The sequence below is a fragment of the Vidua macroura genome, chromosome 2 (genome assembly GCF_024509145.1).
Source record: "Vidua macroura isolate BioBank_ID:100142 chromosome 2, ASM2450914v1, whole genome shotgun sequence".
NCBI lineage: Eukaryota > Metazoa > Chordata > Aves > Passeriformes > Viduidae > Vidua > Vidua macroura.
The window spans coordinates 61,978,022-62,002,636 of NC_071572.1; the positions used below are offsets into that span (position 1 = coordinate 61,978,022).

The 24,615-nt window shown below is 41.6% G+C and overlaps 1 protein-coding gene across 2 annotated transcripts; it reads right to left on the minus strand.

Moving 5' to 3' along the window:
- Nucleotides 1–2,139: 2,139 nt before the first annotated feature.
- Nucleotides 2,140–21,131, minus strand: PLCXD2 (phosphatidylinositol specific phospholipase C X domain containing 2). 2 transcript variants are annotated; one of them, XM_053970490.1, is made up of 5 exons: nt 20,501–21,131; nt 6,772–7,232; nt 6,349–6,366; nt 5,353–5,594; nt 2,140–2,925 (listed from the first exon to the last, which is right to left on the minus strand). In XM_053970490.1, the coding sequence occupies exons 1-5, from the start codon at nt 20,616–20,618 to the stop codon at nt 2,769–2,771; spliced, it is 996 nt and encodes a 331-aa protein (XP_053826465.1). In that variant the 5' UTR covers nt 20,619–21,131; the 3' UTR covers nt 2,140–2,768. The 2 variants fall into 2 exon arrangements, with proteins under 2 accessions (XP_053826465.1, XP_053826466.1); XM_053970491.1 differs by lacking the exon at nt 6,349–6,366.
- Nucleotides 21,132–24,615: the final 3,484 nt, after the last annotated feature.

Below are 24,615 nucleotides of genomic sequence, written 5' to 3' on the forward strand. Positions count from 1 at the left end.
GTAGCGAAGGGAGATGTCATGTCATAGACAAATGTTACCTGCCAATTGCCCAACTCACCATTTAAGACTGTCAGGTTCCTCACACTGGAAGCACACCATCAAGCACTGCTCTGAAATGACACACAAGTCTCTTCTGACAGGCCAAACTTCCAGAAATGTTCCCCCTCACATACTTAAATCATCAATACTAAATCTATTTTCCATTTCTTTTCTCTCTGCTAACACTCTTAACACCCAGCATGTTTCAAGAGGCAAGAACTAACAGCCAATACATTAGAGAAACTTCTGAGTTTGCACTTAAAAATGTCTAACCAAAGCCCTGAGCCCATCCCATCTCTATTCAAATACAGCAGAAGGACTAATAACAGTCATTGTTTCTAACAATTACTGTGCACAGTCAATACAAATATTGGTTAAGCCAAATAAATCTCTTTTGAGGCAGATATATATATACGTACAGCACAAAGTATATTAAGGGTCAAATATAAACATCATAATCACTTCACCTTGCTTTGTCTTCTGGTTCTGCAGGGGAACCTTGCAAAGTAATATTTCTGCCTCGCTGGCATTCAAGCCAAGTTACAGAATCACAGAATATTCTGGGTTGGAAGGAACCCGTAAGGGTCATGAATCCAGCTCTTAAATGAATGGCCCATACAGGCCATTCACAGCCTTGGTGTTAACACCCAACTGAGCTCTGAGCACCAAGACAATTTGCAAAAGAAAACCAACAAAACCAAATCCACATGGAGTTTCAGTTGGGACCATGAGTAAAGCAGTAGTAAAGTAAACATAAAATTCAGCTAAGGAAAATCCAGGTATTTTAAAAAAACTTGCAGACTGAACAGAACTGTTCAAAACAGGTTCTGATGGTTTCATCAACAAGGGAAAAAAAAAGTACCAAACCAAATAAAAACCTTCTGCTGTAGTTTTAAAAGGAAGTATTAAACTAGAAATTTCAACATAGTTCCCAAAGCCTGATTTTTATGACTTGTCCCCTAGCACTGAGACACAAGTGGAAAGGAGAAAGACAATGAATGACAAGCACTTCCCGCACCCCCAACTCCCTCTGAGAAACGATTCAGTTAAAAAATTCAAGGAACTCTAATGAAAGCCATGCAAACAACAGATAAATCAGATTACAGCCTGCTCTGAACTCGGCCAAGGTTCACATGGAAGGTTTGCAAACCTTTACATTTCTCCTGAGTTGTGACAAGCAAACTAAGAAGGTTGGAATTTTTCACAGCTGTCAAACCATGATGGCAGATACAGAATAAAACAACAAAAGAAATAATAAATCTGGAGATGAATTTTTCCTTTGAATTAAATATGTATAAAGACAACCTATTCTATAATAAATAAGCTTAGAGATAAATACAAATTCTTAATCAGGAATAATTAGTGCACCAATAGTTTCTTCAGGAAGATGACTGAGCAGAGAAGTATCTGCTAATCAGTCCCTTTTGTGCTTTTTTAAAAAGCAACAACAACGATAAATCAGACCATAGTATCTATCAGCTAGTAAATTAAGTGCTGATACATACAAACATATGATTGCATTGGCTCAAACATACATGGTCACATTTCATTGTGAACCAGCACAAAAATAAGTGTGACTAAAGAAAGAAGAAGTACTAACACCTACCTGTGCTTCTGTGATTATTGCTTACTCTGTCACAAGCAGGTGAAGGCTGGAGAAATTGCTCCCTTAATAGGTGTGGCTCTCTATCTAAAAACACAGTTTTCAGGTCTGACTGCAGAATTCACTGTCCCATTACAAATCACAGTGATCCAATATTTGGGCTTTGAGCAGTCCATGTCAGCTCCAATTCTCCGAATATCAAACAAACCCCCACTTGGCCCACCTCCTTCCAGAGAAGGGCTGCCTGGGTGACAGACTTTCCCCAAAGAAAATTTGATGGATTAAAAAACCCCAAGTGCTGTAGTTTCCTAAGTGTCCCAGGAATTCAGGAAAATGAATGTTTCCTATATGTCACAGGAAACAGGAATTCAGACTTGAATTATAATCTTCAAAATCTGAAGACTGAATTAATGCCAAATTAATGCCGAAAGATATATACTTAAGCACGGTTGCAACTGATTTATTGAAGTAATAAACTAAAATAAAGAGGTCCAGAAGAAAAACTGTGCCAAGCCTTCACCTCTCAGGCCTAAAGGACAGTTTGGATAGTTAACACAGTGTTAACAGCTTCCCCCTGAATAACAGCAGTATTGTCTCTTCAAGTAAGTCAGAGGTAGTGTCTAAAACAGCATAATGAAGAGAGCAGCAGCCTCCAGCCTAGCCCAGGTATGCCAGAGGTGGCCCAAGAACAATGCCACCCGGCCAGCCTGATCACACTGCCATGGGATCAGCAGTGATCCCTGGAGTGAGCCCTGGCCATGGGAAGCGGGCAGGATGCACACACGGGGGCACTGGGAGTGTGGTCACCAGGGAGATGTGTGCCACAATGGGGTACATCTGCTCCAGAGGCCAGCCCCTGGCAGCAGCAGTTGTGTGCACAGCTCAGACAAACATAGCACACACAGACAGACAGGCGGACATAGCAGCATGCACACAGCACTCACTCACTCAGGTCCACAGACTCCAGGAGAAGGGACCTGGCTGTACATGATGTTTAACCACATTTCCTAAAGGAAACTTTTTTTCATAAAGAGAAATTACAATAGGTTTCACTTGACAAGTAAAACATTAAGCATAGTTCAAAGATGTCCACTAAGGAGCACATGTGGAACACAGCAATCAGGATTTAAGTTGCAAATTCGTCCTCTTCCAAAAGGAGGTTGTTCAATGCAATAACTGTAGCAGCAAAATCAACCAGCTCCACAAAGTCTGATGTAATTATGTTAACACCCATAACACCAGGCTTCTGTGCTTTCACCCAATTCAAAATCATGGGCAGGTTCCTAAAGAAATTGAAATAAAGAAAATGAAACACTTTAAAAGAGACACTTTTCTATACATACACTACTCATTTCAAACACAACACGCTGTTTATAAAATATATTATCTCATATTTGTGATCAGGGCTGTCATCCTAAATGCAACTGGCTAATGAGTGCTTAACACAGCACGTGGTCATTAGCTATCAAACAGACATATTGGTCAGTCATCAATCCCAACTAGAGGGCATACAAAACCCCTCTATATTCACTGGGTAGTCTGTGCTTCAGGATCTAGCATGGCACTACACTTTTCTCCACTGTGGTTTGTTTTCACCCAAGTACATGTTAAGTCAAACACTCAATTTCACAGCAGACCAGTGTAACACAAAGCAAGGTTATACATGGCCCAAGATGCTCCCTTCCCCTTCTCTGCCTCAGGATGGGCAGGAAAAAAGTTGTTGGAGGCAGCACATTGCATTTCTCCCAAACACTCCCCAGCCTCCAGACCCACTCAGAGCAATGGAGTCAGGGAAACCAAACCTAGAATGAAGCTGTCAGCTCCATAGGGATTGAACATCCTGCTATATATCACTATAACTAGATAAAGGAGAGGTGTGTCAGGAACTGAGTTAAATTGAGTTGGAAATTCTGCTATGGGGAGAAAAGTATTTCTTGGACAAGAGTGCAAGTCAGGAGTCTGCACCAGCTTTCTTGCACTCTAACAAGAAACACCACTCTTTTCAGCAGTTAGACACAAATGGCTAAATATGTTAACATTATTTAGATTAGTGCTGTAACATGTATACATTATTTGAGAAGATGGTAGGCTAGCAAATTAGCTGACAGGGTGATGAAGAAAACAAAGCAAACCCAAAAAACTTAAAAACACTTCACTCCTACTGCATCAGGACAATTAAAAAAACTTATCAAGAACTACGAATGAAGGCATAATTACTGCCAAGGGACACACCAGACTTCAGTCAGCTAAGTGTGACTTGTTGTAAGTCTCCTTTAGCAACAGCTGAGTATATTTAAATATTCAAATCCAGGGCAAAATTCCCATACAAGAAGGCAGGCATCTACATAAAATTGCAAGGATAGATTTGCAAATCAGCTAGCTTGTGCAAATGCACATTATCATGCTTATGCAAACAGCAGCATCTATCTGCAACTTTTGGTCTAGTTGCAAACAAGTGGTAAGGATGAGGGAAAGGGATGAAGTGAAGGCAGGCTTCCCGCTAACAGTGGCTTAGAACACAGATCTGTGCCAGGAGTCCCTCGAAGTAGAGCTGCTCGCCCATTCCACGAAATGTAACGATCCTTCGGCAGTTTTGGCCCAGGAATTCCGCCCGGCCCTGGCGCGGACGCCCCGCAGGGCCCGGCGCTCGCGGGTCCCCAGCGCCACCTGGTGCCAAGCGCGGCCGCGACACAGAACCCAACAGCAGCGGGACCAGACTAGCGCCCCTAAGCTGCAATGGGACTGAGAATGCCGAGATTTATACCTAACCTGCGTTTTCTTATTCACAGCATCACTGAATGGCCTGGGTTGGAAAAGACCTTAAATATCATCGCATTCCAACAGCCCCTGACGTTTGCAGGGACACCTTCCACTAGACCAGGTTGCTCAGAGTCCGACCCAACGTGGCCTTGAACACTTCCAGGGAATGGGGCATCCACAACTTCTCTAAGCAACCTGTACCAGCGCCTCGCCACTCTCACAGTAAAGATTTCTTCCTAATATCCAAGAGGACTTTTACAGTTATGGTAATTTTTAGCAAACTGGCTACGAGGTGATAATTCCATAAAGTAAATCATATGGAACTACTCTGGTCATGCTGTCAATGCTATTAAAAATCACTGTTACTCTGAACAAATCAAAGCAAAACCCTCTTACAGCGACCTTACTCAGAGGAAAATTAATTGTAGAATGGTCAGTAGTATTAAAAAAAGTCAAATGGTGAATCTTATTTTTGGAAAACCTCCCCCCGGCCCCCTTAAAATACTGCCCTACGTCATACATCTCTGGCCGTTACTGAAATTACTGACTCATTTGTATGGACAATCGCAACACTAAGTCCAGAAATTACCAGTTTTCCTCTGTGGCACAAGCTTTTTAAACATCCCCTGCTCCCCCCAAATCCAACTTCAGCCAGTGTGAAATGAATTACTGGTTTGAAGCCACACATCCATCCTACATTTTATGAAATCATATCACATTCAGAAAAAGTTCCAATTACCAGGAAACATATATAGCCTGTTGCTTTATTATTTGCACTAATTCTTTATTTTTAATGATTGCAAATATCTCTCATGCACAACAGTACTGAGCAAAACTGCAGCCTTTCAGCAACCCTAAGCAAACATTTCCTAGTTTCTTCCTTGCTCAGTGCCTCTTTCAACACGAGACATGTTAAATAAAGAACTAAGACAATCAAGATAAATCCTTACCTATGAACAAGTGTGTTCTTCAGACCACGAATTAGATGCCGTGCAATCGTTTTCACTTGAGGTGTGAGAATTGCTTGAGATACATGGAAAGTCCCATAACGACTTCGTTCCCCAAGTGTGGTCTCCAGGAACTGCAGCAGTTTGTGTACATTAGTTGTATTAGCCCATGGTGCTGGCATTTTATTACCTGGCCACAGGAAGGGATATTCCTGATACAAAGGGTGATGGTAAAATATGAGAACCTAAGAGAAAAAAAAAAAATCAAACCAAAAAAAAAAAAAAAATTACAATTACTGTATTTTTATTTGAATAGGCTGCTGCACTGGTTTATGTTCATATAGTACTGCTGCAGCTAGCATAGCAGTGAAGAGGACCAAGCAAAAAAGCTGCTCTTGAGTCATGAGTGTCAGTGTATTTGTTGCATTACTGCCAAGGAGATGGAGATAATTTTGTTCAGCTTTGAGGACAGGATTGCTTCAGGCTTTATGGGTCATCGGTTTAAAACGACAAAGTTGCCTCTGTCATTTAAAGAGCTCAGCTTAAAAGCATTGCAACTTCTTAATGCCAGAAAATACTGTATCTGTACTTGAAGTTAAGGATTTTAGCAGTCTTGCCATCTTCTGAAGACCTCCTTCTAAGAGGGCAAAACATGCTGGGCTGATTGGCACATGACTGACATACTGGCATTGTGCTCACACTTGCTGCATGAGAAACCAAAGCCAGTCCTGCTGTCAGCAAAACCGCCAAATCCAAAGTAAATATTTTTTACCTTGTAAGGTGCTTTTCTACAGCACAAAGAGGCAACATTTTTTATAAACACCCACACTTACACAAGATTCATCTTGAAGCTTAACACTTGACAGCACTAGTTCAGAACAATTCCTCAAAGCCTCATATCCAGTTTCAGAATTATGTGCTGCTGCTGAAACCCATTCCTGTTCTCAGTTTTTCTGTACCTATGGGAGCAGTTACCACGGAGAAGAGGCATTACCTCACCTCTGCAGATCTGGATGGCTGCAAAGAAGGTAAGAAATTCAGTCCATACCTTAGTCATGCTAAAGCTTATATGCTTCACACTCGCCAGAAAGACAACAGTTAACCAAATCCTCACCAACACAAGTCTGCATTATGTGCCCTTCCACAAGAGAAAACCCTTTGTAAGGAGCATGAGGCTCCAAGGACACCATAGTTTAATTATTTAACAAATGTACTTGGGAGCAGGACAGACTGGCCACACCATGGATGAGGGGATACATAGCAAATGGAGGGAAACATGCACACTACATAGAGGAGGCCCTAGTGGGCTTTAACTTGACCATCAGCAGCACCTTTGGTCCAGTATCTGTGAGTGGGAGCTACACCAGGCTTGTTTCTTTAAAATCTTAACATTTTGAAAAACATTAAACATCCTTTCCCTACCTGGTGTTTCTTCTCCCACATGTACAGTAACGTCACATATTCTACACATTCTACACAACAAAGTTTGGATTCAAATGCTGAGCGGATCCTGTTAATCAAGAAGTGGTGATGGCTGTCATCCATGGCATAGAAATGATTGAAATCCAAGAAGATTACTTCCTTGGGATGCTGCTCAAGAAAACTATTCATCTCCTTCAGGCCATCCCATACTTTGATGCCAAACAAGCCATGTATGAAGTAAATCTCTTGTCCTATTTCCCCAGGTTTGGAAGATACACGAAGATCAAAGTAGCGGATCCCGCCTTCCAACTGCTCTTTGAAAGTCAAATTTTGAGTCACTGACCATTTCTTCATGATCTTTCTAACCAAGGAAATTCTGGCCAAACGTTTGATGGCTGTTGCTTGGTCTGGTCCCACAGGAGATTTCTCATCAACCCAGTAGCTGAAAGAATCATGTGATCCTAGGAAAAAAGCCAAGAAAAATTAATTTTAGAAAAAGTGACTATCCCATAACACATGTGCCCTGAAAACTGAACAAAGTCCTACATGTGTGACAGGGGTACAGAATCATTATGCTCATGTGTGACTCTTTCAGATTGTCCTTTACACCTTACTTTTCCTTGACAGTATCACAAGAGTTAAGCATAAGGTTCTCAGTTTGAACTGCTTTCTTGCATGAGCTCCCAATTTCAGTGTTCTCTGAACACCACAAAACAAACATTTGTGGTAAAGGGAAACCTCCTTCTAACCTTCCTTCATTCCTTCCTTCACAAACTACAAATCAAAGCTTTCCCAGAGCCTGGTATATGACTGATCTAGGATGAGACTCCAGATTAATTTTAAAAATCTGAGACTTTAGTTCTACTTGGTATATCCAGCTGTAACCTTATACACCAAACATCTTGGAACAGGTCTCTTTATTCAAGTAATGGACTGAGGGATCTGCACATGCCTTATCAGCACACCTCACTTTAGCCCCGAGATGGCAGATAAATGATCAGTAGTTTGAACAGTGGGCAATGACCGACTGGACTTAGAGGTGGAACAATTCAACACACCACCAGTTACAGTGTGGATAGATACCAAGCTCATGATAAACAAATTCATGAACATGTCTTTTACTGGCATGCTTCTGAGTGACCAAAGGCATGGTGAACAGAAAATTCATCAAAAAAGTACAACCAACAATCAAAATCATCAGTCCCTACCAAAATAATGCACATCCAAAAAAGCTCCTGTAACACAATCGGTACCTTGGCAGAGAAACTGCCAACTCCAATATAAAATTTTTGCTTATTAGAAAAAACTCCAATTGAAAATTCAGTAGTAAATAGGAAAAAACCTAAGAAGTAACAAAGCTCCAAAAAAAAGTTTCGGAGTCAATGAAATATCCCTACCTTAGCCAAGTCAGTAACAGAACAAAGAGTGAAGAGGCAGTGTATCTTGGTCTGCACTATACGAGAACAGCATAAAGCAAAGACTGGCAGAAGCTGATCCACCACAGACTGGTGTTTACCAAGGATTTGTGATTATTTGCACCAGGCACCAGCAATCTAGCCAAGAAGCTGTAGCTGCTCCAGGCTCACCTTCCTTGTGAAGTTCTAGCCAGCAAAAACATTATTAGAAACTATAACAGTTCTTTCTACTCTGTCTTCAGGACAGGAGAAGAGAGTTTGCCCATTAAGCCAAACCCCACCTGCTACTTGTGGACCCACTTGCTGAAGCGCAGAGAAAGCATCTTCACCCAAGCAGCTCATTTTCCAGCTGCCCTAGGCTACAGTGACACAGCACCATGCTGTGTTTTACATTCCCACATGCTTGTCCCTGCTTCTAGGACTATGCTTTTCTTGAATTTCCTCCTCTACCTCAGTCTGCAACTCTTTGAAATCCCAATCTGTCATACTCAACCTCAAGATAACATTTGAGGCATTCATAGCCTCCTTTATCCAAACCTTTTATTTGTGTACCAGTGCTCACTTGAACACTGATGCATTTTTTGTGATGCAAGATCAGAGATCCAAACAAGATTATGATCTTAATTGGATTATCTTGGCATTTTTAATCCAGATGAAAGAACAGACTGTGCACAAACTAAACATCACTTCTCAATAACCTTAAATGCACTCTGTTTCCATGGATTTTAACTAGTTCAAAACCAGTGAACAGGTAGTGTGAAGGTTTGTTTTCAAGCTTTACAAATGAACATTAAAACTAATTCTGACCAATTCTTCATGAATTCTTCAAAGCATTTGTACAAGTGGGTCTCTGTTATGGCTTGCTGTTCAGTCTTCTAGACAGAAGTGAGAAGTGCCAAAGATGCCATCTTAAGCAACTTTTTAGTACCTGTCTCAGTAAACTACATCACAAAGTGGCTGTCAGTTGTGGAGCAACACCTAGATTTTTTTCCCCCATCTCCAATCATGCAACCTCAAACAAAATCTAGGAGCAAACATCTAGTGAAGACATTTCAGAAGCCATGTGATGCTTCAAACAGTAATTTACAGATATTTGAGTTTCATCTACCTCCCTATACAGCAGAATGAGTCATTCAAGCTTCTACAATATTTGGAAAGTAGACTTTAATCACAAGGGGCTTGCCTCTGCCCTGGAATTAGTAGCTCTGCACAAAGAAATTGTTCGTTTGGTTGTGTTTTTTGTTTGCTTTTTTCCTAGTTCTTAATTCTATCAATTTTTATTTTTTCTTCTGTTTAGGTCACTGTAGGAGACTGTTTAACATCATAGAATAATGACATAAGAAATATTTTCATATTAACTAAGACAGTGCAGCATACTGGAGACCTATAGGAGTCACTCACACCACTATGCTTCCTCAGACTGATAAATCTGACTTATAAAGGAATGAGAATTTTATCTTGCCACTAATACACTGTTGTCACCTCAGAGTTGTCTAAGTAAATCTGAACCAAAAAACAACTAATTTTCCTAATTCTGATAATTTACTTTACAGCTACAAAGTCTTTCCTTTGCAGTTTGACACTTTCAAGGCACTTTTAAGGATACAAAGAGCATATTTTCTCCCTGCACTATCACAAACCAAATCCTATTTATAGCTTAGCACTAGAAAGCAGTATCAAAAAAGAAAAAAAAATCCACAAAAAACTCGAACAAATCACCACATTGCAACTTTTTTAACACTTCAAAAACTGCACTCCTTAACAGGAAACTGAACTATGTGTGACACGCTTCTATAGTTAAAGAAGATCTTATTAAGTCCTGCCCCATGGCTCTGCTAAAAGCCTAGGAAATGGAGCATTCCTCCTACATCAAAGTCAACACGTATACCTAGATATAATCAAATAGAACACGAGTTGGAGCATTTGCAAAACATATCCTCCTTTTCACTACTAGTAGCATATCACCTTCTAAAGAGGGCAGAGAAGCATCACCAATTCTGTTGATCATTCTATGATCAATACTGAGGCTCAAAAAACAGCACAAGTTCATTTGGGTCTTCAGTGGTCATTTAAAAAGGCCAGTCAACAATAACTAGGCCAAACCTGGAGCCACAATGTTTTGACTCTGGTAAGAGGGGGGAAAAAACCCAAACTGAAACCCTGCAGCAACAGCACTGGATACTTGTGGGTCTGTGGGGTAACAGCAAGGTAAAGACCCACATCATCCACCAGGCCCTTCTTTAATTTAAGATCACTGTGATATACTACCAGCTCAGGCACTGCCTTTTAATATAGCTTAGCTGTGATGCTAAGTACATGCTAAGCTGATTGCATCATGATGTCAAAATAATCCCTGCTCTCCTTTGCTCTATCCCTAAAGTCATAAAAAGTCTTGCCATTTTGTTGCTATGGCAGGAGCTAAACTGGTTGCTGATACATGTGATACAGCATGATTTCTTTTTGAAAAAGCATAACCTAAACCAACCCAAATCTGTAAAATTTCAAAGGCAAAGGGCAGAGCCTACATGGCAAGAATGGAGCAGACCACCCCATTTTGTCAGGAGCTCAGCGTAAGAGCTTGCTAAGCAGATTCTCAATTCATGTCTTACACAAGGATGTGTGAAGGTACTTGGACACTGCCCAGTGACAACAGCAAGGCTGGCAGTTCCTGGACAGAGCAAGAACCACAAAACTCTCATAGCAATATACACTGTAAAGTTTTTTTCCATGTGTAAGAAATCCCTCACCATCTGTTGTTCCCCACCAAATAAATAATGTGCATTGCTGCAAATTATGCTGAGTACTTTTCTTGGGAAAAAAGCAATCTCAAGAATTACTGAAGCAATTCAGTATAATAAATTCACATGATAATTAACAACTTAAATATAAATAACACCCTATTCAGTAAAGCTGTTCCTTAAACCTACTGATTGTGGACAAAGCAACTAACAAAACCAGGTTTCATCCACGGAGAAGTCAAAAGGCAGAGAAGAGCCAAGAAAATTTATCTTCATTGTCCTTTAGGTAAGGAGAGGCTAGAAGCCCAGCCTGAATCGCCTCAAAAGTGCGTTCCTGCATGTGCAGGACATGGAATTACTGTACACAAAACCGGATTAGTGTTCAGACAGCAAACCTTACTGAGCTGCTCTAGTGACACGGCATCAGACTGGTGCTCAGCCCTTCCCAAAACCAAGTCAGGCACAGGAAATACAATGAAGAGATGATGATTTGCCAATTGCTTCCAACTGGGTGAAGATGTGCAGCAGGAAGTAGCAAGCATTAAATTTAACCATGACAGAGATTGCACATTCAAAGACAAAAATTAGGGGAATGCTAATCAGCTGGCAGCTTTATTTCAGTTTCATTTCTTTCATCTGACAAAGACTGGCAGCTTCAAGGAAAGAAGTCACATGCCATCAAATGCCCAGATATTTAACTATCAAAAGCTGTGTTATAGTTAGAATAATATTATATAGGCATCTTCCAGATGCCAGACTTAAAATAATGGACAGACCTCTTAACTTTATCCCAGTAATTGCAACTGTGGATTAAAATTAATTCATATCTTTTAAACTATTTTTTTTTCTGCTCATATTAATTCCTCAAGTTAATTTTATGTTAAACAGCTCACTTTTCAATTCAATTTATATGTTAAATAGATTATATATCACTGTTCAGGATGAATTCTTGTTGAAGCCCTTGTGCTAATTGCTAGACAGCAGCCTTCTATCATCACATCTGCAGTAAAATCTAACTTCCCAGTGTGTTCATTTGTCATATTACTTACAGATAGTCAAAGTAACCCATGGTGGAGCTGAAACAAATGACACTCATCAACAGAATGTTATCAAGCCTCCAATGTCAACAAATACAAGCTATATCTGTTCACTCTCATGACCAGTGACAGGACTTGGGAAACAGCACAAAGCTGAGTCGGGAGGCTTACACTGGATCTTGGGAAAAGATTCTTCACCCATATGGTGGCTGAACACTGGAATAGGGAAGAGGTCACAGCACCAAGCCTGTCAAAGTTCAAGGAGTGTTTGGACAATACTGTCAGGCACAGGGTGTGACTCTTGGAGGTGTCCTGTGCAGGGCCAACAGTTGGACTTGATCCTGTGGGTCCCTTCCAACTCAGCATATTCTATGATTCTATACCATTTGGTAATATCTTTTGTTTCCACATAATACTTCCTGCAAATAAAGTTGCAGCAGAAGGACGGGCATTAGCATCACATCACCCACCCCTTGTAAATTTACCTTCATGGAACATTAAAAGTATGATTGTACAGCATGTAAAGTGCAGAGATCTTCCAACATAGAACATTACCTGTGCACTGCCAATCACTCAAAAACAAGACAAAAACTCATGGGTTTTTTTGGATACAAGCATGTCTCAGCATACTGCAAGCCTCCCTGGTTCCAAGGCTGTGGACTAGTCAGAAGCTCAAGACACTTTCTGAAAACATGTGGCCAACTAAGAAACAATAAATGAAAGCACAAGCGCAGACAAGTGTGCTGTGAGTAAACTTAAACAGATCTGAATAAGTTAGATTGATCTTGACACAAATAGAATACTAACAGGACAAAATTTGCAAGAAACAAATGTTTAACTGAACATGAAGTTAAAAAGCAAGGTCAAAAAAACATACCCGTCCCTTAAAAGCATTACAGGGTCATTTATGACCAAAGAATCACCTAACCTGTAGTGATGCTAAAACTTCTTAGCACAAGCTTTGCTTACTAGACAAAGTACATTCCCCACACATTACAAACCACTGCACATGATACAGCACAACAGGCATTACACAGCCAAGATGGGCAGAAGAACAGTAACCAAGTTCCAAAAACACAGGATGCGAGCGAGCGAGTCAAAGCTATCCCACTGATGTTCTTTTAAACCAGATATTCTGTGTGTGCCAAAACTGAGGGAAAAACAGGATAAGCAAAAGTGCCTCTCAAAGTCTAGAAGTCCTCAGGATTCAGGTCATTAACAATCCAGATTTTCTTATTAGAAGATTAACATCTTAAAAGTTCATCACTAATGAAAAGCAAATCAAATAGTTCATACTAACTTGTCCAGCAAAAGGAGATGAGGCAGAAATAAGAAACATCCTATTGATAATCAATTATCTAAAACTATAAAGATGAGTATATTTTAAGAAACTTACAAGAATCCTTTAGATATTCTTAATGCAGTCCCATCAAGTAAGACAAATCCTAGTACAGACCAAATCCTCTTAGGAAAACTCCCTCTCTCTATCCAAGAACAATCCTGATTTCCCCCATGCCCCTTTAAGGCGGTGCAATGGGATGCAAGAGCTTAAAGACAACCTACAACTGTCAGACATAATGTCACAGAGTATAGTTTACTTTTCTTTCCATCCAGAAGAAATCCTTTTGGCACTGGTTGGAGTTATTGCCATTGAAGGTTAAGGTCATTTAGCAATGATTTCTCATTTATCAATAATCTCAGCTGCCTGCAATTGGAATGCAAGAAAGACACAGCACATCTCTACCATTTCAAAGCCTGACTGGATCCACATGCTCAAAAAGGAAAAAATCCTTCAGCTTAAAGTCCTAAACTCCTCTTTTGTGACCACTCAGAACTGAGTGGACTAAGGGTTCATTCTCTTCTGAGAAAGCCATAGAGAAATTTTTACTTTTCCTTCTTTTAGCATCTTTGTTGGAAAAGCAGGCCAACAGACTTTCACAACATGGAAGGAGAGCAACAACCGTTTATATCACCATTACGACTAGTTTTCTCCATTGGAAGTAAAACTTTGGCATGTTCTGCACTCATTTACCATTTACATCTCTCCTTGGAGATCAGTGAACTGTCAAGTTGAAGACACTTTACCAGACACGCTTAAGTCCCCCTCGAGGGTACAGATTTTAATAAGTAACAAGAAGAAATTTTTTCCAGGAAAAAACCAAATTAATTAGGACCTTCATATACTGTCTGAAGAAAATTTTGCAGCATTTCAAGAGTAATTTGGTTTTGGCTAAACAGATGATAGAAGTTCTTTAAAAAGACAAGCCCTATGACTGGCTTTTCAGGGGAACTTCTGCACAGATACAGTGTCTGCCAGACCGGTTCCTCACAGAGGGACATACTAAAAGAATACTTGGTTACTTAAGAACAGTGGAACAACTTCCATCAAATGTTCTCACAAGTGTAACAGTCCAGATAGTTTATTAGCCTCTCTAAAAATATTTGAGAGTTGCTGTTACAATAGCCTAACAAGGTAATAAAATAACTTGTCTTTCCAGAAAATTCTGCATTTACAAATCATACTCAACATCACTATACTTATGCAGATACTTTCTTCTAGTGGTTACTACCTGATTAATTGGTAGATGCAAACTAAATTGAGAAGGAAAATAAAGCTTAGTGAATCAGAACATAAATCTTATATTTCTTCCCTTTGAGCTTCAACCCAACAGATGGCCGGTTCAGATGATTCAATGACCCTTTTAATGAGAACTCCAAAGGAATACTGTTTGGGAGGAGGATGCAGCCTCAAAGTCACCACCACGCCTCTCAGCATGCACGGCCACAGCCCACACCAGCCCATGAACAAATAACAAGAAAATCACAGCATTAGCAAGTTCAGCAGCTCATCTCAGGGTCAGGCAGACAAAGAGGAAAAACCACCCAATCCAGTCAGAGCCTAGTGGCCAGCTCTCAACCGGACAGTGTTTGCTGCTGCTTCTTTTCAGAACCATTTTGGCTCTGCTTAGCCAACTCCAAGTCAAGCAGCTCATGGGGCTTTTGGGGAATAGTTCCACTGTCAGGACAGCAGAGTTGGCCATTTGGTGGATGGGAAGACAGCATCCTGTACAGAAGATGCTCAGGGCCCCATCACCTCCAGGTGTTCCTCATGAACGAGGCACATGAGGACAGTCACACTATTGCACCAACTTAGTCACTTAAAGCAGGTTATCAACACAGGAAACACCTCTCCATGCCTTCTCTCCTCCTTTAAGCTGAACCATGGGCTTGGTCAGCAGGGCTGCTCCTTGTTAAGACTGCCTACCAGCTGTATTTGTAAAGCTTTGTTTTCCAGGGATGATGATTTCATAGTACTTTGATAATTTAAATCAAAATCAGGAAGCTTCTTACTGAGGCTCTTGGGATGAATTTCTCAGAGAAGGGCAGAAACAGTGGCACACTGTACTGTGGCAAATTTTGGGCTAGTCATACAGACACTGCCATGAACAAACTGTGGAAAGTTATTATTTTACAGGTTGGCTAGAAAGGCAAGAGTGCGTGTGTCATAGCGGGGAATTAGGCAGCTTGACTATGCTATAGTCTGGAGCAGCAAAGATTTACTATTTCAGAAGAGCAAGGACACACCTCTCCTTGGGGATCAGTGAACAGTCAACTTGAAGACACTGTTCTGAGTCTCCAGTTTGGTTCTGGCCATATTCAGGTCAATATTATTTTCGCTGTTCAAAAAAAAAATGTTTCTGGAACTGTAAACCCCATTTTTTTTCTGTCAGCTCTGGCTACCTACAACCCAGCATCCCACAGGAAACTCCACAGCTGTTGTCCAACCTGATGCTGACAGGAATGGCTCCACAATTCAAATGCTCTGCATTTGAGATTCTGGCCAGCCATCCACATGCTTTCTGAGGAAGCAAGAACACACCAGCTGGGACAACTAGAAGATGATTGAAGAGGCCATGTACACCACCAGAAGCCACAGCTGGAGAGCTGTCCCACCTCTCCCTGGAAAGGCCACTTGCCAAGCCTGCACGCTCCAGAGCAGCAGAGCACTCTGCTGAATGTGACATTTGGCTCTAGGTGTACCAGTGGTTGAAAAACTTACTTCTGGTGGCAAAAGCTTTCTTGCTGTTTCATATCAGCCTTAGATATACCAAGTTTTACCTATAACACAAATATCTTTACTTCAAAAATTTAAAAAAGAAATCTTACACCCTAGTTGAAAACCACTGGTATACGGTTTTTTTTTAGTATCACATTTCAAAGTGCTAAATTAAAACATTTTACTTTTCCCAAATTTTCCATCTTTTAGCTCTCTTCAGTGACTCCTATCAAACAGCTTAGTTCAGGTTCAAATTAATTCTTCCCCAACTAAGCTTAGTTTTTATTAATAGCCTTTGTTTCAGCCAAACAATGTGAAAGAAAACAATGACCCATTTATTCTACATACAGCCATTCCACCTCTTGTTCTTTCCTGTCCACATCTGCAGCGCCATGACACATCAGGTTAACCTTTGTGTTCCCTTGGGACACCCACACAGTCCAGCACCCCCCCATGGGCTTGCCCAACTCCATGGGCAGCTGTTGCAAGCAGCTTTTCTGACAAGAACCACTTCTCAAAATAAAAAATTCCCTCTTCACCACAAAACCCTTCCCCACAGGTTAACTTGGGAAACACACTCATTTGTATTTGGAGGAGGAGAGAAGTAAAGGCAGGGGACAGAAGAGACTTTTGATTACCTTTATTTATTAAAGGGCACCCATAACTGTTCTGGGTGCTCCTACAAGCAGCAGTGGATCCCTACCTTAGCCATCCTATGTTTTCTCTGGAAGACAAAGAAAGAAAATTAGCAGCATGGAAAAACTAACAGCTAGCTATCCTGACCAGAACTGGGAACCAATCAAGGGATACAGACTGATCCAAAACTCCAAGTATACCTGTTACATCATGGCTCTTACATATTTAAAGTTGGACTAGTCCAGACAGGATTAAGTAAATGTATTATTACCAAGACCCAAAAGAAAAGAGAACTGCCTGCTCTTTCCTCATGACATTCATCCAGCACCTTAGAGGCTGGACTAATGAAACACTCAAACAAACACTGATAGCTGGCAGTTATCATCTGCTAGACTGCCTTGCTGTCTCAAACAAAAAGGCACGAGCTTATCATGACCTCACACAGAGGAGACTGAGATAGAAAAAATGTTTCACCTGTTCTAATAAAAATATTTATGTAAGAGTTTGATGAAACTGGAAAATGGTGCCATACCTTCAGATGCAGAGACTTCAGACTCTAACACCAAGGTAATCAAGATACTAGCCTTTCTAAAAATTTCTCCAGAGTTCAAATGAAACAGTACAAACTGGACATACCATGGTGCTATCAACTATTAGGATGCAAGTACGAGCAAGGAACAGCTAGGCTCTCCAGCTAATTCTTTAACTAGCTGATTTACTTTGAAAGCTGATCAGTGAGAGCATTCTACAATTTTATGTTCCATTTCTACATGGAGAAATGGAAAGAAAAGTAGCAGATGCAGATCAAAAGATGACAACGGAAAATAGTAAGTACCACAGTTGTGATTTCATGAAATTATTTAATGTAAATCAGCTTGAGATTAAACAAGCACTATATAATACCCTGCCAAGGGTCACGTCTACAGTCAAAATGTTTAAGGGTTCAATTTTAAACCCACATCCAAAAAGGATTACTGGACTATAATTAAGAGAAAACACTCTAGATTTTCACACAAGGTCACCACTTGTTGAAGGTCATTATTTTTGTTGACTATACTATATGCTTGTGAAGTTGATGACAGTTACCTGATATTTGGCAATTTTTCATTGCAAAAGATCCCTTCTCTCATGACATTGCACAGGAAACCTCATTTCTTTTCCTTGCATGTGACTATATTGGTTTAGCATTTTGGCTAGAGTTTTTCCCAACAGAAGTAAACAGAAAAGCCCAAATGTGGGAACTGATCACACACAAGCTTTGGAGAAGGGCCTTAACTCTTTCAAAGTCTCTCTTCCTTTTGAGCAGAGTTAAATAATCATGTAAACAGCCCATATACCTCAAGAACACACATTCTTTAACATTATTTGCTTGCTACCTGGTGGTTCTAAGGCCTGATGAAAGAATGACCTTCTCTACCATCAAGTAAGGTGTTTCACACCAGTATTTAATAGCTCATGGAATCATAGAATAATGTAGCTTTAAAAGGATTCCCAGAAGTCACAGCTACCTTTTCTAAAGCCAGTGAAAACAAGCAGCTCTGAAAGCAAAAGGTTTGCAACAAATGAAGCAAGAGAACCCTATGAAGATCTCTTGGGCAATATACAAGGGAGTTACCCACTCACAGTAGTACATAATAAATTAAATCTAAGAAGTTTCTTTCATGTGTACACTCAATTCAATCACTTTAAATAGCCCCATGATACTATCATTTTGTTCTTTTCTTAAAAAAAATATATTCTTTAAATGCTGCAATTCTTCAAAGTGCAAAAAGTATAAAACAACTGTTTCACGATGCTGAGTGATTTTATTTCAAGTTAAAAAAGTTTTAAGGCTTCCACTCCTGGAGCTCTATCTCTGTTCCTATGTACAAAGGAGTCTGAGGGGGGAACAAACGAACTCCCCAAATCAAAACCAATCGAGTCCATCATTCCAGGGAAGAAAACAAATGTATCCTGAGATGGACAAAAACAGGCCACTCCTGTCCTATGCACACACAGGTGTTAAGCACAGACAAAACTACTTCTCATTCACCCTTTCATCTCTCTTCTGAAGGTAACACTGGTCTTCATTGCTGTTTAGCATCTGCAAAGATTCCTCAACTGCCACCTGTATTGCACACTGCTAGGAACAGCCCCCCAGCTCTCAAAAAGGTTGCTCTGTCAAGCACAACACCAAAACCCCACTTCAGCAAAATAATCATTGGACTAAAATAATAGTAATAAAAAATGACAAAATTCTACCCAAAATAACTTTTGCCTGCTTGCAGGTTGCATAAGGCATATACAGGAAAGTGGTGGGAAGATATATCAACCTTGATCACAAATAAACACGTACTGCAAGCTTTAAAAAAAAAGAAGCATTGCCCATTCTAAAAGCACCATGGCATTACTGAAACAACCACTCATTTACTTGTTTTCTCTGCTGCAAGATTGGTTGCACGATGTTTGCAAGTGACAGCTGCATTGCCCCAATGCAATCTAAATAATAACATTCTGCATGGTTTCACAGTCTTTAAGTGGCTACAACAACAAGAAGTTGATTTATGAGTTCATTAAAACAGAGAAGCCTTTCTTTGCCATGAGTTTCAAAGTCTGCTGGCATTAATATGAACATTGAATTTCCATTCTGTCTCGCTTCCCTGTTCAATAGAACAGGGTCACATAAAACGTTTTTTGCTACTGTCAGGATAGGAAAGGGCCCCATTTTTGATTGAAACCTGGCATTTTAACTGTTCTGATTCAGGTAACACAGCAGTCAGTGCATAGGAGGTGCACAGCCCTTTCTCTACATGCTTCAAGGGCATTTGAGCATGTAGAGGCTATGTTCTGACACAAAAAGTTACTGTTTCTAGGGAGGTATCTCTGAATGTCTGCTATACAGAATCAGAATAAATCAGATTGGAAAACAATGCTGAGATCACAAGAGTCCAACCTAAGCCTTAACACCACCTTGCCAGCTGGACTGTGGCACTGAACGCTACATCCAGTCTTTCCTTAAAGACCTCCAGAGATAGTGTCTCAATCACCTCCCTGGGCAGCCCCATCCAAAGTCTACTCAACCTTTCTGTGAAGAAACTCCTCCTAATCCCCATCCTGTACCTCCCCAGACACAACTTGAGACTGTATGTATGCTACAACAGATATCCAAAGTGCCAGTGACAAGCTAAAGCACTAAAATGAAAACATCCAGCATCAGAAGGAGCTACAGTAACCACCCCTAAAATCTTCCCTATTGTCATTTGCAAGGAAGAGTATTTTTTTGCCCTTTAGAGACAGAAAGTCAGCCTTAGTAAATTTCAGGTCATCTGTTTTTATTGTCCTCTATAAGCTTATCTATCTGTAAACCAGGCTATAAAAGACATGCCATATAATGGTCTGGGGTGGGAGGGATCCTGAAGATCCCATAGTTCCAAGCCCCCTGACACGAAAAGGAATACTCCTCACGAGAGCAGGTTGCTCAGAGCCCCATCTCAACAGACCTTGCATTTGATAAACCTCCAGTTTGGGTCAACGCAGCCAACGCAGCTGGGTCAACGCAGCCGAGCCTTTCTTCCTACCCGATTTCAGCCTTAAAGCACCTGCAAACGCTCAGGACGGCCACCAGCGGTCACAGCTACCTTTTCTACTGGCAGTGAAAGCAGCAGGTCAGTGGTTAGCGTCTCACAGCGGTATTTAAGGGAGATTAAGCGCGCCATTCTCTGCTGCGATGGTCAAGGCTCCTCTCAGCCCCAGCACTTGCCCCAGCCTCAGCACTTTATTAAAGGGGACGCGACGCCGTGGCCAAGGCGAGTCACCCACCACCGCCCGGGCAGCCCCGGCTCCGCACGCCCCGTCCCGCCGCCCTACCCGGGATGGCGAGGTTGGCAAGCGGCAGGGAGCGCAGCGCGGGCGGTAGCGAGCCCATCCAGTCAGCGTTGCCGTCGGCCACGACCCCCACGGCGCCGCCCCGGCGGCGTTCCCTCATGGCTGGCGGGGGGCGCTGCCGGGTCGGCAGCGCCAGGGCAGCACCGGCACCCGCCGCTCTTATGTAACCGGGGTGACATCACGGGGCACTGCGGCTCACCATTGGCCGCCTCCCCGCGCCCCGCCCCGGCCCCGCGCCCCAGTGGGGTCGGTGGGCTGGGATTGAGGCATCCATGGAATCCTGGCAGGATGGGGCGGCTGCGGGGCGCTGCAGGGCCCTGCGCCCGCCGCCCTGCTCCAGCAGGGACATCTCGGGGCACACGGCACAGAATGGCGTCCGGACGGGTCTGGTATGCCTCCAGTATACCACCCTGTGCGTGCAGTCTGCTCTAGTGCCCGGTCACTGCACAGGAAGTTCTTTCTCGTGTTCAGGTAGAACTTCCTGGGACTCAGTTTCTGCCCATGGCCTCTAGTCCTGTTGCTTGGCACCACTGATCAGGCTCCATCCTGTTGACACCCTCCCTTCAGATACTGACAGACATTGACGAGGTCCCCTCTTAGGCTCCTCCAGACCAAACAGGCCCAGCTCCCTCAGCCGTTCCACATCAGACAGACACCAGTCCCTTAAAATCCTTCCATTCCATCTACCATAGTACCTGAGAAGCTACCCCGGCACAGAGGGTCAGCACCTTGGTTTTACGATGCTGGCTGGTGAGTTGTGTCATCTGGAGAGACTTACACACCGTCTGACAAGAGCCAACAGGGCAGCAGGAGGTTTAAGGAGCTGGATAACAGAGGCTCAATCTCCCACCACCTGCTCTTCCACAATTCCCTTTTCCTGATGTCACAAGTGACCTTTCACTGCATTTGGTTGTTGTATTCTCCACAATAATTTCTCGATTTGCAGTGATACACAAAATCGATCTTCTAAGATACACTTTTCATCCCTTTCATTATTATGTGCCTTTGAAGGATAATGCTTTGTGAGCAAGTTTTCTTAACTGCTCCTTAAAAGTATGTACAAACATACTATTTCCCTACTCTTCCCATAGCATATAGAGATCACCAGGTATACAACACTGAGACCTACTGTATCACGTTAGTGAAAAACAAAACAAAACAAAACAAAACAAAAAAACAACAAAAAAAACCCCCACAAATATAATTCTGAAAGATAATTTTTCATTATCAAATTACTAAAGGCTGAATACAAAATACCAAATATATGTACTTTGGAAGTCCTCTGTTTTGTCTGTAAGGAAATATTTTTCATTTGGTACATTACAGTTTGCACATTATTCAGAGAATGCTTTAATTGATATACAGTGGAACTGCTGATTGAACTGTATATTTAAAGTATACATAAACTTAATGTATTTGTAAATACATATTAACTATATATTTTTATAGACTACAACTAGAAGCTATCTTCTTCCATGAGTCAGCATTTTTCTTCTCAAGGAAGCCAACAAAGACATTTTGCTTTTAGATCTTTGATACTGAAGAGGCTTAAACACAGTGTCATTTGTATTTTAAATTCTCACAAGGCACTCCTGAGCTCACACTCAAGGAAGAACATGGAGGGTAGGTTCTGCATGCATTCCATTGTCCTGCAGCCCTGCTCCCCCTTCCCATTAAGACCACACTTGCTCCGATGGAGGAGACAGCAGGTACACTCTTCAAAGCCATGTATGTGTATGAGATCGTGAACATTTTCTCTTCTAAATAAATTTATAGCTTCAACTAAGAGAGTGGTTATGTTTGTTATGTTATATGTTATGTGGAGCTCCAAACAGTCCCTACCCCTGCAAGTTTATCTCCTCTGAATATCTGTTCTACTGTACATTGTTCACTCTCTCATGCTCCCACCTTTGCAGCTTGTGGCTGTCCGGGAAAAGAGCACTTGTGAACGCCTTGAATGCAGTGGGCAACCACGGCTGTGCCAAGTGTAGCTTTCCAGAATGAAAAAGCCTTGCAGTTCAGGGGTAGCCACTTCACAGAGGTTGGTGTTCCTAGGGACATCTTTGTGCCTTTGGGCAGGGAAACTGTAAACACTGAAGTCTAGAACGAAAACTGTTAAGGCTGACTACTGACACAGTACTGCTGGGTGTCCTTGCCAGGCCCCATCCTGCATTTCCCATCTCTCAAAGGACATAAAGATGGGGTATGTTTGACAGACAACAGAGTCTGAAGAGGAACAGGAGGGTGTGCTCTGACATGGGAGGAGGAATCTAATCACATCTACCATGAGAGCAGGTCTTAGCAGTCCTCTGCCATCAGATCAGCTAGAAAAGAGGGGTCTACAGCTGAAGCAGGACGAATCTCAAACCTTCTCTCTTCACAGCCTCCCTAAAACCTCTCAGTATTTGCCATCACTCTTTCATGGTACTGGAGAATGTGACAGCATCAGGGTACTTCTGTGCTACCACAGCGCAGTGACTTTCTCCCTTGTGCACAGGTAGTTTCAGCACCCCGGGCTATGATGTGCAGGATGAGCACACCCTGGCTCTTGTGGTTAAGATGGTGTCTAGATCTCCAACCTGCATAGGACATTTAGACTGCGTGGGACACCACCAGCTGGCAATCAGAATGGTAAGGGAAGGAGGACATGCATCCATTCAGCATTGTGGGGTGAGACTTCAGCTGTGAACATCAGAGGTAGTACACAGACACTTGCCAGCAGTAACCACTAGCAAAACTTTCTTGTGGCCCAAAAAATCCTTCCTTTTCTAAGAAAGAAGAGTATTAAATTACCTGTTGCCTCCACAAAACCTCAACCTCCTTCCATCTACACAAAACTTTGTAATTTTCTTCTGTAATCAGTACCAAACCTTGCAATCATGATCATTAATTGAGATAGCCAGAGGGAACAAATGGCATTAATAATATAATTATTTTCCACAGACTAAACTCACAAATAATATAGGGTCTTGTCACTTGAGACCATTCAAATGCTCCACTTTAAGCAAGCGTTTAAGTGGCTGCAAAAATGAATGCCTAAGCAGACAGGGAAACATCATATTGTTGATATTTTTTCATTCTGTATCAAGACTAGTAGGTTGTATTTTTCCATGTTGTTGGAGCATTCCCATATGAATCACATTCAGCAATGAGGATAGCCTGACTAAAACTTTACTATCAATTTTCCCCCACAGATTATATAGTCACATTTATGCCTTATGTGGATTTACTGAGAACTCAGCTAGTCCCTTTTGCCTGGATGCAGAGCACAAGCCAATGCCACAGGCAGCCCAGACAATCCAGCAGCTCAAATCCCATTCCCATCCTCCTAACCCTTCTGTTTCAAATGCATAGTAAAAAGATTAGCTGTGCAGATCAGGCTGATGCTATTTAAGCACCAAGAGTTTTCACTGTTAGCCAATTCCAAACACACTAATGTGGCTTATTTCAGTTTTAATATTTGGGCTGCCCTATACAGAATATAAATCCAGAACAATGAACTTTTAAAAGAGCTTTAAAGGAACTGAAAATAAGCTGATAATATCAGGCACTACAGGGAGCTTAGCCTCTTTCTCCTTACCATATCGAACACCCTGATAGCAGGTCCCATTCTTAAACAAGCTGCATTTCTACTACTAGTAAGCTTTCTGTTAATGTTTTAAAAATCATCCTTTTCAGCCCAAAGTCTGCAGTGCCATGTAAATTCCAAATCTTTACAATGTAATTTGTCAGCAGGCAAGAGATCAGATAAGTTATTGGAATGGCTTCTGTGTCTTCTGTGTATTTGAAAGGTCACTTTGCTGCCGATGAGAAGAAAACTACAGGATTCATTTGCAGAGAGAGAAGCTAATTGCTCAACATTTCATGTAAGTATACTCAGACTCTTCCAAGCTGTTCATTACCATTTTTACCCTGACTGCAATGGAATCATGTAACATCTCAAACCATCAGACCCGCTCAATCACAAAGCTCTGCAGACATTACTACATTTAAATTGCCACTTCTTTCAAATGCACCACAAGCCGTGGTGTTCATTTTCCATTTTACATCAACTCAGAAAACCACTGTTACTATCACAGTTTTTGCACTTCCTAAGC